At 56.8% G+C, this 17,132-nt stretch overlaps 1 protein-coding gene across 6 annotated transcripts; it reads left to right on the plus strand.

Annotated features, from left to right (window-relative positions):
- The first annotated feature begins 6,218 nt into the window (after positions 1-6,218).
- BRD2 (bromodomain containing 2) lies at positions 6,219-17,028 on the plus strand. Of its 6 annotated transcripts, none has more exons than XM_066254166.1 (13): positions 6,219-6,353; positions 8,793-10,090; positions 11,426-11,729; positions 12,294-12,431; positions 12,891-13,029; positions 13,114-13,328; positions 13,416-13,790; positions 14,284-14,412; positions 14,581-14,814; positions 14,940-15,205; positions 15,688-15,992; positions 16,169-16,291; positions 16,386-17,028. In XM_066254166.1, exons 2-13 carry the CDS (start codon positions 10,062-10,064, stop codon positions 16,523-16,525), a joined length of 2,397 nt encoding a protein of 798 aa, XP_066110263.1. In that variant the 5' UTR covers positions 6,219-6,353; positions 8,793-10,061; the 3' UTR covers positions 16,526-17,028. The 6 variants fall into 6 exon arrangements, with proteins under 6 accessions (XP_066110263.1, XP_066110265.1, XP_066110262.1 ...); XM_066254168.1 differs by lacking the exon at positions 6,219-6,353 and adding an exon at positions 7,565-7,680; XM_066254165.1 differs by lacking the exon at positions 6,219-6,353 and adding an exon at positions 7,798-8,459.
- Positions 17,029-17,132: the final 104 nt, after the last annotated feature.

The raw sequence follows: 17,132 nt of genomic DNA on the forward strand, positions 1-17,132 counted from the left end.
GATGAGCCTGACCAGGTGGTGGCGCAGTGGATAGAGCATCGGACTGGGATGCACAGGTGTAAAGCCAGTAGGCACGGCCAGGGCCACCATCACAGCCGCCCGACCCATGCAGGTTCGCATTGGATTCGGACAGTCGGTAAAGAAACAATGGAGCCAAAAACTGATAGGCCATTTTCTTTCATTCTAGCTTGCACCTGGCGGGCAAGTAAAAACACACACTGGCCTCCAAAACCCAGTCACATTCAGTGCTCACAAAGCCACTGACTTATCCGAGTTCCCTAGAATCAACGGTTTCTAGCTCACCAGCCTTATTCTCCTCAGTTCCCCATCTCCTTCCTTATCCCAGATACAAACTCTGCACAAACTGGCATCTCACTCAGCACTCCGCCATCTTGGCTGCTTCTCCTGGCCTCCACATGGCCTCTTTCTGCTCTCTGCTCTGCTCTCTCCTCTAATGATAATCTCAGGAACCAAGAGGGCAAGCTCTCGTTCTGCCCCCATTTTATAGTGTAGAAATCCAAACCTTTAATCCAATATACAAAACAGGGAAGTCTCTAATACAAAGTCACTTCTCTGAGGCATGATTGGATTGTACCGCCCTACATCAAAGAGGGTGGGAAAGGCTTAATCCCAAAACCAAGCCCCAGGCTACAGGGATTCGGCCTGCCCACAACACACATTAATATCACCTGGGTAACAGCCTCCATATGGGCAGTGTCATCTTTAACAAAGTGAGCATAATACATTTTATCTGCCCAACAACAGGACCCAGGTTCGAAACCCTGAGGTCACCAGCTTGAGCACAGTCTCATCCAGCTTGAGCGCAGGGTCGCAGGCTTAAGCGTGGGGTCATAGACATGGCACCATGGTTGCTAGCGTGAGCCCAGAGGCCACTGGCCTGAGTCCAAGGTCGCTGGCTTGAGCAAGGGGTCACTCGGTCTGCTGTAGCCCCTCAGTAAAAGCACATATGAGACAGCAGTCAGTGAACAACTAAGGTGCTCCAACAAAGAACTGATGCTTCTCATCTCTGTCCCTTTCTGACTGTCCCTGTCTATGCCTCTATCTCTATCTCTCTCACAAAAAAAAAAAGAAAAGAAAAATGGGGATAATAAAAGTACCTATAGGGTTATAATGGTTAAGAGATTTTAATACAGGTAAAGGACTTAAAATAGACTCTGACATTTCAAGTACTCAATAAATTTAGTTATCACCAGTCTTCATCTCCTTCCAACCAACATTGCTTTTTAAAATAGATTTATTGACTTAATTGTGGTGATATTGGTCAATGAAAATTATATAGGTTTCAACAGTACAATTCTTTTTAAAATGTTTTCTTAAGTGAGAAGAAGTGAGACAGAGACTCCCACATGCACCTGACCCGAATCCACCCGGCATGCCCACTAGGGGGCGATGCTTTGCCCATCTGGGCATTGCTCTGCTACAACCAGAGCCATTTCAAAGCCTGAGGTGAGGCTATGGAGCCATCCTCGGTGCCCCGGCCAACTTTGCTCCAATGGAGCCTTGGCTGCAGGAAGGGAAGAGAGAGACAGAGAGGAAGGAGCGGGGGAAGGGTGGAGAAGCAGATGGGCACTTCTCCTGTGTGCCCTGGTCGGGAATTGAACCCGGAACATCCATACACTCAACCGATGCTCTACTGCTGAGCCAACCGGCCAGGGCCTCAGCAGTACAATTATTTATTTAACCCTTTATTCAGTGAGAGGAGGGGACGCAAAGAGACAGACTCCTGCATGTGCCCCCACTGGGATATGCCTCTACTGGCCACCACCCAGCAAGCCCACTAGGGAGTGATGCTCTGCACATTTGGGTGTTACTCTGTTGCTCAGCAACCAAGCTTCCCTAGCACCTGAGGTGGAGGCCATGGAGCCATCCTTAGTGCCCGGGCCAACTCACTCCAATCGAGCCATGGCTGCAGGAGTGCCATGGACCAGCAGCTAGGGATTCTGGGTTCTGAGGGAGAACGGTGCGGAATTAAGAAAATAGACTCACTGAGAAGAGAGGATGGGATCGGGAGACCTCTTCAATGCTGATGGCAATATCAGAGAGAGCGAGCCCCCGCTCTTTGCTTTATTATATAGCACAGACAATTAAAGCCTTTAATCCAATATACAAGTAGGAAGTCTCTGACACAAAGCCACTCATTTGAGGCATAAATGGGATTCCTCATAAGAGTGCACCACCCTACATCATGCAACAGTGAAGGGTGTGGAGAAAAGCTTAGTGTTGAAAAGATCTTAGTATTAAAAGATCTTAGTATTACAAGAGTGGGAAAGGCTCAGTCCCAAACCAAGCCTTAGGCTACAATGACCCCACCAGCCCACAGCCCGTCTCCCACACAGGAGGAGAAGAGAGAAGAGGGAGAGAGAGAGAAGAGAGGGGTGCTTCACCTGCGTGCCCTGACTGGAGATCGCACCCAGGACATCCCCACACTGGGCCGATGCTCTACCGCTGAGCCAACGGGCCAGGGCCAGTACAATTCTATAATACATCACCTGTATATTGTACTGTGCATTCATCACCCAAAGTTAAGTCTCCCATTATCACTCACTCCCCCTTTACCCTCTCCATTTTGTGTTTGTTGACAGGTGTAGTGCTAGTGACTACAGATATAGAGTCCCTATCCTGTGACATAACCCTGATCAAGTCATTGCTTAAAAACTTCAGTGGCTCCCCACTAAGTCCAAACTCACAGCCCTAGCAATCCCTCCTCGCATTGCCTCAAATAAACTTACCTTTCGGTCTTCTCTCCTACCACTTTACTTCTTCTTCTTCTTTTTTTTTTTTTACAGGGACAGAGTCAGAGAGAGGGATAGACAGGGACAGACAGACAGGAACGGAGAGAGATGAGAAGCATCAATCATCAGTTTTTCGTGGCGAGACCTTAATTGTTCACCGATTGCTTTCTCATATGTGCCTTGACCACGGGCCTTCAGCAACCCCTTGCTTGAGCCAGCGACCTTGGGTCCAAGCTGGTGAGCTTTTGCTCAAACCAGATGAGCCCGCGCTCAAGCTGGCGACCTCGGGGTCTCGAACCTGGGTCCTCTGCGTCCCAGTCCGATGCTCTATCCACTGAGCCACCGCCTGGTCAGGCCCACTTTACTTCTTATAGTTTAATTCTCTGGCCAGACTGGACTGCATCTGTAAAAATGACCTATGCTTTGCTGCTTCTGTCTTACCTTATACCACCCCAGTGTCTAAAATACATATCTGGCAGCAATGACTGTCTTACGATGATTATTTCCTCAATACTGTGCACAGTACCCCGTAAACACATACATTACGGTCTTACCTAAGCCTCACACTTAAGCATCCATTTCCTTCAATATTTGCTCACTTTGTGAGCACTTCATACTGGCCAGGTACCATGCCAGGACCTGGGGATATATACTAGAGAAAAGAAAACAAACGAACACATGGCCCGACTCTCAAGATCAAAGTCTAATAAGGGAGGGAAACATGTAATTGCGTAAGTACCACGCACTGTGGAAGGTGCCGTCAGTCATAAGGACACCGAGGAGTGTGCAGTCAGCTCAATTTGGGAGGCAGGAGTAGGCTGTTCAGCGGCTCTGGGCGCTTACCAAGATTGGGGGGAAACCTAGCAGGTGTTAGACTGCAGTGTGAGTAAAATGCAAAGGCATCAACAATGGTGTGTCTAGGGAACCGTTTATTACAGCTGAGGGTAGGGCACAAGAGGAGGTGGCTAGACACGGGCTGAAGAGGGAAGCAGACCCGTCCTGCACAGGAATTTGGACTTGACCTCAAGGGCAATGAGGAATACAGGGTTTAAACAGCAGCACCTGGCCAGAGCCGTGCTTTGGAAACCTCACTCCTACCAGTACTGTGGCAGAGGCAGAGAGGAAAAAATCTAGCACAGCACTGCTCAACAGAACTTTCTGCAATGATGGACATGTTCTCTAATTTGTGCTGTCCAACGTGACAGCCATGAGCCACATGTGGCTAGTAAGAACTTGAAATGAGGCCAGTGCCACGGAGGGACTAAAGTTAAAATTGTATTTCACGTTAACTTAAATAGCCACATGCGGTTAGTGGTGACTGCCCTGGACGGCGGTTTCTTATTGCTTCAGCAATAAGAAAAATCAGGAAGCTGTTGCTATAGCTTAGGTGACAGGGCAAGGACAGAGTGTGACCCAATGGATGTTAGAGGCAGAACGACAAGTCTAGTGGATATGAAGTTGTGACATAAAGAAGGGGCTACCAGATCCTAGGCTTTGTGACTGAATAGCTGCCATCAGCCGGGATAGCTGCAAGCCTTGTGTACGGACAGATACAAATCAATTTTGAACATTGTTGAAATGTCTGGGGGTTATCCCAGCGGTAATATTTAGTAGCAAGTTAAGCAAAATGAACTAGAAGCAAACGGAAGCAGAATCCTGGCAAACATCAACGCACAGGAAGCAATAAAGGAGAGCCCATGAGGGGACTGGAGAGAAACAAGTGAGACTGGTCGCAGACATCAAGGGTGGAGAGAATTTCAGAAAGGAAGCACGATCAAGTGTCAAACACTTCAGAGAGGTCGAGTAAGGTAAGCGCTGAAAAGGGCTTCCTGCCTTTTGCCAATTCGGAGTCCTCGGTGACATTTCCCAGGAGTGTCAGTAGTGGAAGGGACAGAGGAAGTTTTAGGTAAGCTCAGGTCTTGATCGTGCAGGGGAACTGAGATAAATACAGGATTCTGTGAAGGAATAACTAGTGATGATGAGGTTATCTTCTTTCTCTCTGGACTGGGAAACTTGTAGAAGGAAGTTAAAAATGCCAATTTGCGGCTCACAATTTGGGACTGTAAAAAAAAAAAAAAAAAAAAAAAATGCCAATTTGCGGTAGAAAATGGAGGATAGCTTCGGAGTAATCATCGACCAGGTTGACCAGGTGAAAAGGGATTTTCTTACACAGAAGAGAGGGCTTCTAGCACCACGGTCACGGGATACAGACACGGCCCAGTTTACAGAAGGGCGAGGGGAGCTGAGAGTTCTTCTGCACGTTGGCCCTTCGGTTCCGTTACTGGCGGGGAGCGACGGGGCATGGATTACAGAGTGAACTTCTTTACTCTGAGGTCAAGGGAGAGATGACTGCCTACGAACAAGCAAGCAAAAGATCTGCTTCGGGTGGCAACTCAATGGCTGGAGCATTCCTACAGCAGCATTTCATGGGACTGATTCAAAATCGAAAGAGTCGAGTACAAAGCCTTAGGGGACCAAACTCTACGAAGAGTTTTCATTTCAGCGGTCGAGCACGAGATGAGTGAAAAAGCAAAAAGTGAGCGGAAGCAGGAAGTCCAGGGGGTAGCGGGTCTCGGTGAAGAAAGGACGTTTAGGCAGGTTCAGAGGAAATGCGTTGTAAAATGGCCTAAGACAAACGCACACACCTCGCGTCCGCACCGCACCGCACCGCACCTGCCCTCGCGCGGCCGGCACCGGGGGTGAGGGTGACTAAGTCCCTCTCCCGCGGGGGCACCACACGACCGCGTCGCGGGAGGGGTCCCGCCCTGCAAACTCTCCCATATCCGCACGCAGGCCCCATTCTCCTGCACCGACCACAGCCCCGTGGCTCGCATTTCCGTGGGCTCGGCTCAGGACGCGTGCAACTGCAACTCGCACCCCTCCAAAAAGGGATCGAGTCAGAGCGCCGCGCGAGGGCCCCGGCGTCCTGCAGGTGGCCGGGCCGCGGGGGTGCGGGGCCGCGGGGGGGAGGCAGGGAGCCCGCGCGCCGCGCCCGCTTCCGCCCCACCCACCGCGCGCGCTCCCGGACGCGCCGCGGGAGCTGCGGAGCCGGCCCGGGCGCCTGCGCTCTGCTGCTCTCCCCGCGGCCTCCGGCGCTCCTTTCCCCTCCCCCAACCGGGTCGCACCCTCGCGTCTGCGCAGTACACGTTCCCGGGCCGCGGCCGCCATGCTGAACCCGTAAGGAGGGACGCGGTGGGGACAAGGTCCCTGACAGCGGGATGGGAAGCCGGGGTTCTAGAAAAGCAGCAGCATTAGAGCCCGCGGAGTCTCTAGAAATAGGCCTGGGTTTTGCAGTTCCCTTGACCCCTTGTGCGACGACTAGGACTCTTCAGAAACCTGGCCCCCGTGGAGGGGGGAGGAGGGGGACAGCTGGCACATGACCCGGGCCAGCCAATCTGGGTGTCGCTGACGTGGCCGCGCGGCCCAGATGATTTCCCCACCCCCCCATGCTCGATCGGGAAGGGAGGGGCTGGGGGCTACGCCCCCTCCCCCAACACAGCTTCAGTTTCCGGGGTGGGGGGTGACACCCCGGATTACATCATACCCCCGCTTCCAGCCGAGGGGAACATTGGATCCCCCCTGGAAGGTTCCAGGATCCAGGTAAGAAGGGGCCCTTGGGCGGGGATATTGCCAGTCATTTACGTGCTTAACCAATTGTGGGGAGTCCGTGAGGGAGATTCTTGGGGTTCAGAGTAGGCTCCTGAGGGTGGGTTTGTCCTTCAGGTATTTCGCGGCCAGTTGGACCGTGAAGGGCGGGCGGGAGAGGGCACCTCTGATGGGGGAGGGGAATGGCCAACCTCGTGCCTCCCCAGCTACTGGAGGGGAAAGGGGCCCGGGGCGGTATTCCCTTCGTCCCCTGGGGGTGCAGCCCAGAGCCGGGGGAGGTTTCCTTTTGGGGAGCGCGGGCGGTGACCTAGTGGGCTGAGGAGTGGGGGTGGTGACTATAGTTCCTACTTGTGGCTGAGGGTTTAAAGTGGGCAGCCCGAAGTGTGAACTGATATGGTCCCAGGCTCCCCCGCCCTTTCTCCTGAGACCGAAAGGAGCATTTCTGTGCATCCTTTGTGTCAGCGGCCCGAACCTTGCAGCGACCACATGGCATGCTGGAGGTTACCCTTCCAGTTGCTTATCCAAGTTGTGCATTCACGTTGGACACGGCGGAGCCTTCTGCACACACCTCCGTTGCTTTTGTTGGGGTCTTCACTGAGCATTTGTCCACCCTAGGCTGGGGAGGGCTTGCAGGCTCAAAGCTCGGGGTCAGCTTGGGAGCAGAAACCAGGAGCCAGGTGGGTGCAGGGAGGGCAGTAGATAGCGTGGTCTGAAGCGGGTGGGAGTGAGGCTTAGGACCCGGGATGATTTCACAGCTCACAAGGTTTCGGGTTTCTCCAGGGTGGTGTCTTTTGCCTCCATCCCCTCCCCCACTCTTAACAGTTCTCTCCTTGTGTACTGCGGGGGAGGGAACGGGAAGGAGGGAAGAGTTAGTTTTCCAAATTACTGAGTAGCTGTAGCCTCCTCTGTGACTCAAGTGGGGGAAGGGATGGTTGGAAGGGATCGGAGAGCAGTGATTTTTCTGGAATGTAGGGAAATAAGCCAGAGTAATGTATGGCTGCCCTTTCGCTTTCTAAGGCCCAGTTTATTCTCGACCTAAATTTCTCTTTTCTGGCTGGCCTCTGTGCAGACTTGCAGGGCCCGGGTGGGGAAAAGCAGAATTGGGAGGCTGGGCCACACGGGGGGAGGGGAGAAGCCTTCTGCAAACTTGCTGTGTCATTGCTGTCCCTGCGGCAGCCGCCCGCGCTCCCGCCTGTACTTTTGGGGACGAGGCCCGATCCCTGGCGGGAGGGGGCGGGGCGCACTTCCCGCGGCGGGGTTTGCCCAATTCAGGAGGTCGTGAAGACAGGAGATTGACGGCCATTTTAGACGCACTCAGGAGGTTGGGGCTCAGGAGCTACTGTGGAGGGAGGGTGAGGTGGTTGGAGCTCAGGGACCTAGGCCTCGGAAGCGCTTCCGAGGTGGGGGGACTCTTGTATTCGCTGGCTTGCACTGATTACCTTTCTGATATGCCTAGTCTGCTTTCTTTCTTGGTATCCAGAAAAGGGGAAGTGTGGGGGGGTATTTTCCTGTAAGGGGACGGGGAGCCCCAGGAATGGCTTTAGAGGTCCTGAGCTTGTCGTGCTCTGGCTCTCGATTCATTCGTAGTCTAACCCTGTTTAGATAAGCAGATTGTGGGGAAGATTTAGATGAGTGGATCGTGGGGGAGGGGGCGAAACTGAGCTCCCAAAATGGCTCCTGCCCCTCCTCGGAGGCAGACGGCCCGGGGGGGAGGGGAGAAGGAGGGCGAGGGCTAGTGAGCCGCGGCCGCCGCCGCCTCCGCTCACCCTCCTCCCGGGCGCTGACCGGTGGACCGGCCGCTCCGTGGGGAGGACTCCGGACCCGGGTGGGGGATGGGGGAGCCCTTCCGCCCCTACGGGGGAGGGACCCTAAGGGAGGTGCGGTCATGCCCTCGGGATGGGGGAGGCGGGGAGCGTGGGGAAGAGTCCGAGCTCTCCGCAGGGGAGGGTGTTCACCCTGGTTCGCCCCTCTAAGGACTGTTTTTCTCCGCCGAGCCCGACACCGGAATGAAGCTTGGGGAGGAGGTGGGTTTCCTATCCAGGTGTGTTTGCAGATTTTTGCTCCCACTTGAGGACTGCTGAGGTTTTGTCGAGCGGGCAGGTATTTGTAGCGAAAACAAAGTATGAGTGTGGGTTGGGGTCGGAGACGTGCTTGGGGTGCAAGGTTTGGGGGCGTACGCTAGGTTTGGTTATCTTGCTGATAGAAGTTTTGAGGCGTTCAGGGGTAGGTTTTCAGGGGGTGTTTTGCCTTTGTCTTTCGGTTGTGTGGCCTGGGGAATGGCAGGGAGGGTTGTAAGACTCGGGCAAGCCTCTGCTTCTTATTGTGCGACATGGGACCTTACAGCCCGTCTTCGCTTCTTTCGGGAGCCCTGCGCTGTTGTGCCAACAGGACCAGGCCGTGGCTTTTAAGATGGCGTCTTCTTCCTCGTTTCAGGTTCTTCACTGCGGCCGTCTCGGTGGAGCCCCAGCACCCGCCCAGGTCCTGCGGCCACGCCCATGCCGTCCGCACCGGCCCTGCGGGTCTGGCCTATGGAGGAGCTACGAACGGCCCTTCCGGCCGGAGGCTGGCAGTCGCCGGTCCCCCCGGGCCGGGACGCCCGGGAAGGCTGTTGGCAGGAGAGGTGGGGAGCGGGTGCTGCACCCTGCCAGCCTGCCTCCCGGGAGGCCCCGCAGCACCGCACAGCCAATGGTCTCCGCGCCCAGGCTGGGGGCCGCTTCGGCTCTATGCGGCACGGCTCTCTGCCTGGTGACTGACACTTGGAAGGTGAGGCTTATGATGTCATCGCAGCAGCGGACCAATAGAAAATGCTCCCGCGGCGAGGCACTCCTTCCCCTTCGCCTGGATTGATTCACGCGCGTGAGCGAGCGGGCGCGCGCAGAGGAGGCGGAGGAAAGCTCGAGCACGGTGGCGCGCATGAGCGGCGGAGCTCCGCCCCCCCGCCTATATATAAAGGGCTGGCGCGGGGCTCGCAGGCGCCATTTCGCGCTGGAGTGGAGCAACCTCTAGAACGGCCTGGAGGATTCCGCCGACCCAGACGGAGCCTTCGAGTCGCCGGGGCCCGCCATTCCAATCCACGTCCATCCGCTTGGAAATGGCCTTCGTCTCGGCCTATGACCGGTCCCGGCGGACAGTACAGACCCCATAGAAGCCCCCGAAGCGCCCCTTTTTCGAGCCCCGCCCAGTCCTCGGAATCTGTCCACCCCCCTCTACTCCGCCCTCAAGAGGATTTTCAAAGATGGAGGCGGCGGCTCCCTAAATCATTTTTCCGTGTTTCATCCGCCTCCATCGAGATCGAAAGAGGACCTCGTCCGCCCGCGGACAGTCCCCCGCGGGAAGAGGGGATCCTTGCAGACCGACAGCGGGCCATATTGAACGACTGTGTCCGGGATCGGGGGGCCTTCCTGGGGTTTGAAGAGGCCGTCTCTCTCGGCTCGCCTGCCTCGGTGGAGGCCGCCGCCATTTTCTCGCTATTGGCCTCCCGCGGAGCGCGCCGAGCTGCGGGAGCTGCCCGTGAAGCCGCGGAGGAGACCTGCCTGCGCGCCCGCCCGCCCGGCGGGGCGGGGTGGGAGGGTTGTCACCTGGCAGGCGAGGGCAGCGGCCCGCACCCCTGCTCCCCGGGTTATGCTGGCCCGGGCGGTCGGGGGCACGGAGGCCGCCCGGACTTGACGCGGCTGGGTGCAGCGCCGGTTCCCCGCGGTCAAGATGCTGCAGAACGTGACTCCCCACGCCAAGTACGTGCCCGCGAGCGCGGAGGGGACGTTGGGGGGAGCGGGGCGCGCGCCGAGGGGGTTGAGCGGCGGTTGGGGGACCGTGGGAGGACGGTCGCAGGCGCTGCGCACGGCGGCCGCGCAGGCTGTCACTGCGGTCATCCCGACGGTGGTCGGGCCGGTCGGGCTGGGTTGTCGGCGGCGGGTCCTGCGGGCGGTGGGCCTGGTGGTGGTGTAGCGACGGTTTGTCACAGTCCTTCCTCGGGGCGTTCGTGGCCGCGTCGAGGGCTTGCCCAGGGTTGCCATGGTGACAGCTTCAGGGACTGGCCGCGGGGAATCCCAGAGTAGGGTAGAGGGATTATTGTTTTAATCTGTGGGGTTTTGGTGTTTCGGCTAGCTAGGTCATTAAACCGCTGCTTGTCTGCAAGTGATCGGGTCGTTTTTGGGGGGCTGGGTGTGTGTGTTTTGGGTGGAGGGTCGTTTTTGATAGCCTTGAGTTTCTGCAAGGCGGGAGGGTGGAGTTAGGGATTGTCTTCGGGTGTCAACAGTGAGATCTTGGGGGGTGGTTTCCATTGGCCCCAGAGAAACAGCTGGTTCCCAGGAGCACCAGAGGGGATGGAAGCTTGCACCACTGCCGCTTTTCATCTCCGGTAGTTGACGCTATATTGGGAGCTGTTGGTGGAATCGTGGTTTCTTAGCAAGTTGGGGGTGGGGGTGGTCTCTTCCTCTAAGGAGAGGGAACTGGGTGACCTTGACTGGGCAGCTCTGTATTTTGAGTCCCTTGGAGAGAGAAGGCTGGATTTGCTAAGAATTCCTGGGGCCTGGCAGCTGGGTCTCCAGGCTGTGAAGTCGGACAAATGCTCCTCGTCTGTTTTGAGAGTTGGTACGGTTTCCCACTAGATTTCTTGTCCATTTTCTGCTTTGAAGTGAACTGGGCAGAGCTTGTGGAGGAAGTTGATCTCTTCTACCCAGGTGAATTCTGAGCTGTCTTGCCAGCAGTTTATGAAATCCTCTGTTTAGTTCCCTTTCGCTTTTCACACGCTTCTCTGGCTCAGCCATGGCAACCACCAAGCAAGCCCTCGAGCTTTGGGGCTGGAGTTTCTAGGCTCCACCCATTATGCTTAAGTCTCTTCCCAGCAAGCCTGTGGTTCTCAGTTGTTATACGAGAAAGCATTTAGGGGCTTAAGGAAGCAAAAAAGGTTGGAGGGGAGACGAGAACAGAGTCTCCAAGGATGTTGAGTAGTGGTTGTTAAGCTCTCACTAGGTCCCAGGTCTGCGTTTATTGGGTGTAGGGAGTGAATTGCGCTCCGTCTAGGTTCTGTGAGATGACCACCTCTAACTTGTTTCCCGTTTTCACAGGCTCCCTGGGGAGGGGAATGCAGGGTTGCTGGGGCTGGGCCCAGAGGCTGCGGCACCAGGGAAAAGGATTCGAAAGCCCTCCCTGTTGTACGAGGGGTTTGAAAGCCCCACGATGGCTTCAGTGCCAGCTTTACAACTGACTCCTGCCAACCCACCGCCCCCGGAGGTGTCTAATCCCAAAAAGCCAGGACGGGTTACCAACCAGTTGCAATACCTGCACAAGGTGGTGATGAAGGCTCTGTGGAAACACCAGTTTGCATGGCCTTTCCGGCAGCCTGTGGATGCCGTCAAACTGGGTCTGCCGGTGAGTGGAGTGCTCGGAGTGGAGAGGTGGGACTGGACGAGTGCGTGTGAGTGTGGGTGGGCTGTCTAGGCAGGCACTGCGGCCCCCAGGGTCTCCCATCTCCCCTCAGGCAGCTAGCCACCGCCCTCCGGGATTGTGGGCCTTTGTGATTGCTCCATCTGTTTGCTGTCTTGGCATCTCTTGTTCTGCCCTCCACATGTCCTTCCTTAACTTTTGTGCCCTGGCTCCATTTTACAGATTCCCACCCCGGGTTGGGAGAGGACCACGGTGGCCAAAATTCTTAGCTTCTTCCTCTCCCTCACGCAGCCCATGGATAGCCAGCCCCAGAGGTAATGTCACGGGTGGGAGCCTGCCAGGGGGCGGGAGGCGGGGGCTAGAGAGAGAGCCAGGCCTCCTGGGTGTAAGAATCCTGCTCCATTTTTCCTGTCCTAGTGTAACTGGGGCCGCAGTGAGGGGGGTGTGTGTGTGTGCGCGCATGTGTGTGTTGGGGCCAGTAGTTTCCTAGGAGAACTGGCATGGGTTGTTTCCAGTAGCTCTGACCCAGGTTTTTGTTATTTCTTTTAGGATTATCATAAAATCATCAAGCAGCCTATGGACATGGGTACTATTAAGAGGAGACTTGAAAACAACTACTATTGGGCTGCTTCAGAGTGCATGCAGGATTTTAATACCATGTTCACCAACTGTTACATTTACAACAAAGTGAGTTTTTCTCTGCGTCCATAAGTAGATGGGGAGAGGTGATACTGTTTTGCTAGATGTCTTGTGTACACCAAGCTTAAGTCTTACCATATTCCCGGTGTCAGGATCTGGGAAGTCTGAGCTCCAGAGGAAGCCACTACACTCAGTGGGGCTCAAGTCCAATTGAGGTTTATTTAAGTAGAACGCTTTTAATGTTTGGGCGTGGTGGCCCTGGTTTTTAGAAATTTCCAGAGAGCAGAGTACAGCAGGATCTATTCTTTGCCATATCTCTTTCCCTTAATTTGAACTTCTCTCTTTGTTCTATTTTGAAGGACAGTTGGGAGAGAAAGTGGGAATCAGTGGCCAGTGTCAGTCATTTCTAGTATTCAGTGACAGTGCAGGGTGTGGTGGGTGCTTGTGGCTAGGAATTCCTTTGAGGAAAGTAGTTGGCGGGCATTTGAACCTGTTTGTTTTCTGTAGCCCACTGATGATATTGTCCTGATGGCACAAACGCTGGAAAAGATCTTCCTACAGAAGGTGGCGTCGATGCCTCAAGAGGAGCAGGAGCTAGTGGTGACCATCCCCAAGAACAGCCACAAGAAGGGGGCCAAGCTGGCAGGTAGGGAGAGGGGAGCTTTGGTGTGCAGCCCGGGAGCTGGGCAAGGTGACTGGACTAACCTCCTCTTTCCTTTTCTCTGTTCAGCGCTCCAGGGCAGCGTCACCAGTGCCCATCAGGTGCCTGCCGTCTCTTCTGTGTCGCACACGACCCTGTACTCACCACCTCCGGAGATCCCCACCACCGTCCTCAACATCCCCCACCCTTCCGTCATCTCCTCTCCCCTCCTGAAGTCCCTGCACTCGGCCGGAGCCCCGCTCCTCACCGTCTCCGCAGCGCCCCCTGCCCAGCCCCTGGCCAAGGTATCTGTCTGCACTTCTTTTGGACGATGGGGGGAAGCTGAATGAAGTGGACGTGCGCTAAACGGCTCCCGTCGTTTCTCTTTGCAGAAGAAGGGGGTGAAGCGGAAAGCGGATACCACCACCCCAACCCCGACAGCCATCCTGGCTCCCGGCTCCCCGGCCAGCCCCCCTGGGGGTCTCGAGCCCAAGGCTGCGCGGCTGCCCCCAGTGCGGAGAGAAAGCGGCCGTCCCATCAAGCCTCCGCGCAAAGACTTGCCTGACTCCCAGCAGCAACACCAGAGCTCCAAGAAAGGGAAGCTGTCCGAACAGTTGAAACATTGCAATGGCATTCTGAAGGAGTTACTCTCCAAGAAGCATGCTGCCTATGCCTGGCCTTTCTATAAACCAGTGGACGCTTCTGCCCTCGGCCTGCATGATTACCATGACATCATCAAGCACCCCATGGACCTCAGCACTGTCAAGGTACCCACTGCATGGGGCAGATGGGTCACTCGAGCAGTGATTAGAGCCCAGGGATGAATGAAAATGATCAGGAACTTCTTAGGGGCATGCAGCAATCTTTGTTCTTGGTATATTGCTTATGCAAAACAGTCATGAGGCGTTGGTCAAGTACTTGATGCATGCAAATTTCTAGTTTCTAGAGGTGGAACTGCTGTGGGTTTTGTCTTCAGAGCAACACTTACACACAGTTAAGCCCTATTTGTTGGGGGCGTTCACTTAGTGGAATTGAGAGGTGAAGGGTAGCCCCAGTCCAGCGACCCTCTCCTGTGACTTAGAAATGGTTTTCTTCCTAGACAGACATTACCTCAGCCCCCCAGTCCTTTAACCTCAGGCTTGGGCTCCAGGGCAGAGATGGTTAGTCCTGCAGTGCTCTGGCGGGCTGCCCTGTGATGGCCGAGGCTGGCAGGGAAAGAGCTTGCCGGCCGGGCAGCCCCTGACGCCGCCCCTTCCGCAGCGGAAGATGGAGAGCCGGGAGTACCGGGACGCCCAGGAGTTCGCCGCCGACGTGCGGCTGATGTTCTCCAACTGCTACAAGTACAACCCCCCCGACCACGACGTGGTGGCCATGGCCAGGAAGCTGCAGGCGAGTGGCTGGTGGGCCTCGGGGCGTCTATGGGTCTCCCCTGTGCTGCGGAACCAGCGTGAGAACCTCCCGGTCCTTAGAGTGTGAACTGGGGCTCTGTCCCCAGGTGGGGGTGGGTACGCGGGGCACTGTCCCCAGGCGTGGTGTTGAGTGTCCCTGTCCTCCTAGGATGTCTTTGAGTTCCGGTACGCCAAGATGCCGGACGAGCCCCTGGAGCCCGGGCCTCTGCCCGTCTCAGCAGCGTTGCCTGCTGGCTTGACCCAGTCCTCTTCGGAGTCCTCGAGCGAGGAGAGCAGCAGCGAGAGCTCTTCTGAGGAGGAGGACGACGAGGAGGAGGAGGAGAGTGAGAGCTCGGACTCTGAGGAGGAAAGGGCCCACCGCCTGGCTGAACTGCAGGAGCAGGTGTTTGTCACTGTCAGTGGACTGGGACGTTCAGGCCCTGGTTTTGCCCTTTCTTGTTTTTTTAATCTATGGTGTTAGCCTACGAACCGTCTTGCTCACTGCGCACCCTGCGTGTTCCTCTGCAGCTCCGGGCAGTGCACGAACAGCTGGCGGCCCTGTCCCAGGGCCCGATCTCCAAGCCCAAGCGGAAGCGGGAGAAGAAGGAGAAGAAGAAGAAGCGGAAGGCGGAGAAGCACCGCGGCCGGTCCGGGCTGGACGAGGACGACAAGGGGCCGCGGGCTCCCCGCCTCGCTCAGCCCAAGAAATCCAAGAAGGCGGGCGGCGCCATGGGCGGCGGAGCAGCCGCACTCGGGCTTCCCGGCTTCGGGCCTGCTGGGGGAGGTGGCCCCAAGTGAGTGACAGGCGGGTGCTCTCCCGTAAGCGGGGTCCGCAGACCTGTGGGGGGCCAGGTGACGGGGCCTCGGGGTCTCAGGGACTCGGGCCTGCCCCTGCGGTGCAGGTGGGACTGGGAACACAGGCTCCGATAAGACTGTTGACAAGAGCAAGTGGCAGCCGTGTATTTGGCCCTGGTCCAGTTTGCTCCCCTCTCTCCAGCAGTGAGACCTGATTGTTCTTGTTTTCCGTGCAGGGGTGGGTTGGTGCTTAGGGGATAGAACGGTGTACTCCTGTGCACCTGTGTCTGGTCCTCTGAGCCCCAAGTGTACAGCTCGGGCTGCTTCCCCGAGTCAGTCCCACAGCGCCCACCTCCCACTGCTTCGCCGGCCTGAGTGGAGGGCCGGGCTGCACCCCCGGCGGGAAGCCCCGTCTGGGTGAACAGTGGGAACGCCGTAGGTCAGGGGTGCTTGTCTTAGGGAGACTTTCTCTTGCCCACAGACTGCCCAAAAAGGGCACGAAGATGGCCCCGCCCGCCCTGCCCGCAGGCTACGACTCAGAGGAGGAGGAGGAGAGCAGGCCCATGAGCTACGACGAGAAGCGGCAGCTCAGCCTGGACATCAACAAGCTGCCCGGGGAGAAGCTGGGCCGCGTGGTGCACATCATCCAGGCCCGGGAGCCCTCGTTGCGGGACTCGAACCCGGAGGAGATCGAGATTGACTTTGAAACTCTCAAGCCGTCCACACTTCGAGAGCTGGAGCGCTACGTCCTCTCCTGCCTTCGGAAGAAGCCCCGGAAGCCCTACAGTGAGTAGTATGCGAGGTCCTGAGGCTGCCTGGTCAGGGCAGCGGGCAGTGTGTCCTCACTGCAGTGCCGCCTGCCCCTCCCAGGACGTGGGGCGTACAGAGCACAGGGCAGCCCCGGGAACAGGAGAACTGGGCGTGGGCTGCGGTCTCACTGGTCCTGGTGTTTCTGCCCGCAGCCATTAAAAAGCCTGTGGGGAAGACAAAGGAGGAGCTGGCTTTGGAGAAGAAGCGGGAGCTAGAGAAGCGCTTACAAGATGTCAGTGGGCAGCTCAACTCCACCAAGAAGCCCCCCAAGAAAGGTGAGTGTCCTGTGACCACCGCAGGACTGCGCCTGCCCCCGTCTGCCTCGCGAGTGGGGTCAGACCCCTCTCTGACCCACCCCCTGTCCCACAGCGAGCGGCGAGAAGGCCGAGGCCTCGTCCGCCCAGCAGGTGGCCGTGTCCCGCCTCAGCGCCTCCAGCTCCAGCTCAGACTCCAGCTCCTCCTCCTCCTCCTCCTCCTCCTCGGACACCAGTGACTCGGACTCGGGCTGAGGGCCAGGCCCACGGGCAGGAGGGGCAGGAGGCTCCGCAGGCCCGGACCGTACACCGCCCCGCCCTGCCCTGCCCCTCGTTGTGACCCTCCTCACCTCCCCCCTGCAGGAGAGCGGGCTCTGCGGGGGGTGCAGGGACATGACTGCAGGGGACACCATGGACAAGACGGGGTTCAGTTCCAGCCCCCCGAGAGACCTGACACAGGGCAGAGGCCACAGCTGCCCTGGTCAGTTCCGAAGGCCCACTGGGGTTGGATTCTAATTTATTTTAAGATAAGTGAGGCTGGGGTGTGGTCGTGGTCCCCTGACCTCCACGGGGAGGGAAGAAGGGGGAGCTCATTTTTTACGTTGACATTTTTCTACTCTGTTTGCCCTTTTCCTCCTCCCTTGGGGCCCCTGGGGGTTTCGGTCATCTCCCCACTGGGTCCCTGGATTGTGTTCTTTGTCTGTTGATTCTAACTTGTAAATAAAGAAAGTATTATTCAAGTTTTGAGTTCATCTTAACAGTTGTTTGTGTGGTGCTTCAAAGGGAGCGCGGTAGAACTGGGGGAGAATTCTGAGAAGGGTGTTGGGGTGGGAGGAGCCGGAGCTCAGGCAGCTGTGCGGGG

This window comes from Saccopteryx bilineata, chromosome 1, assembly GCF_036850765.1.
Source record: "Saccopteryx bilineata isolate mSacBil1 chromosome 1, mSacBil1_pri_phased_curated, whole genome shotgun sequence".
Classification (NCBI taxonomy): Eukaryota; Metazoa; Chordata; class Mammalia; order Chiroptera; family Emballonuridae; genus Saccopteryx; species Saccopteryx bilineata.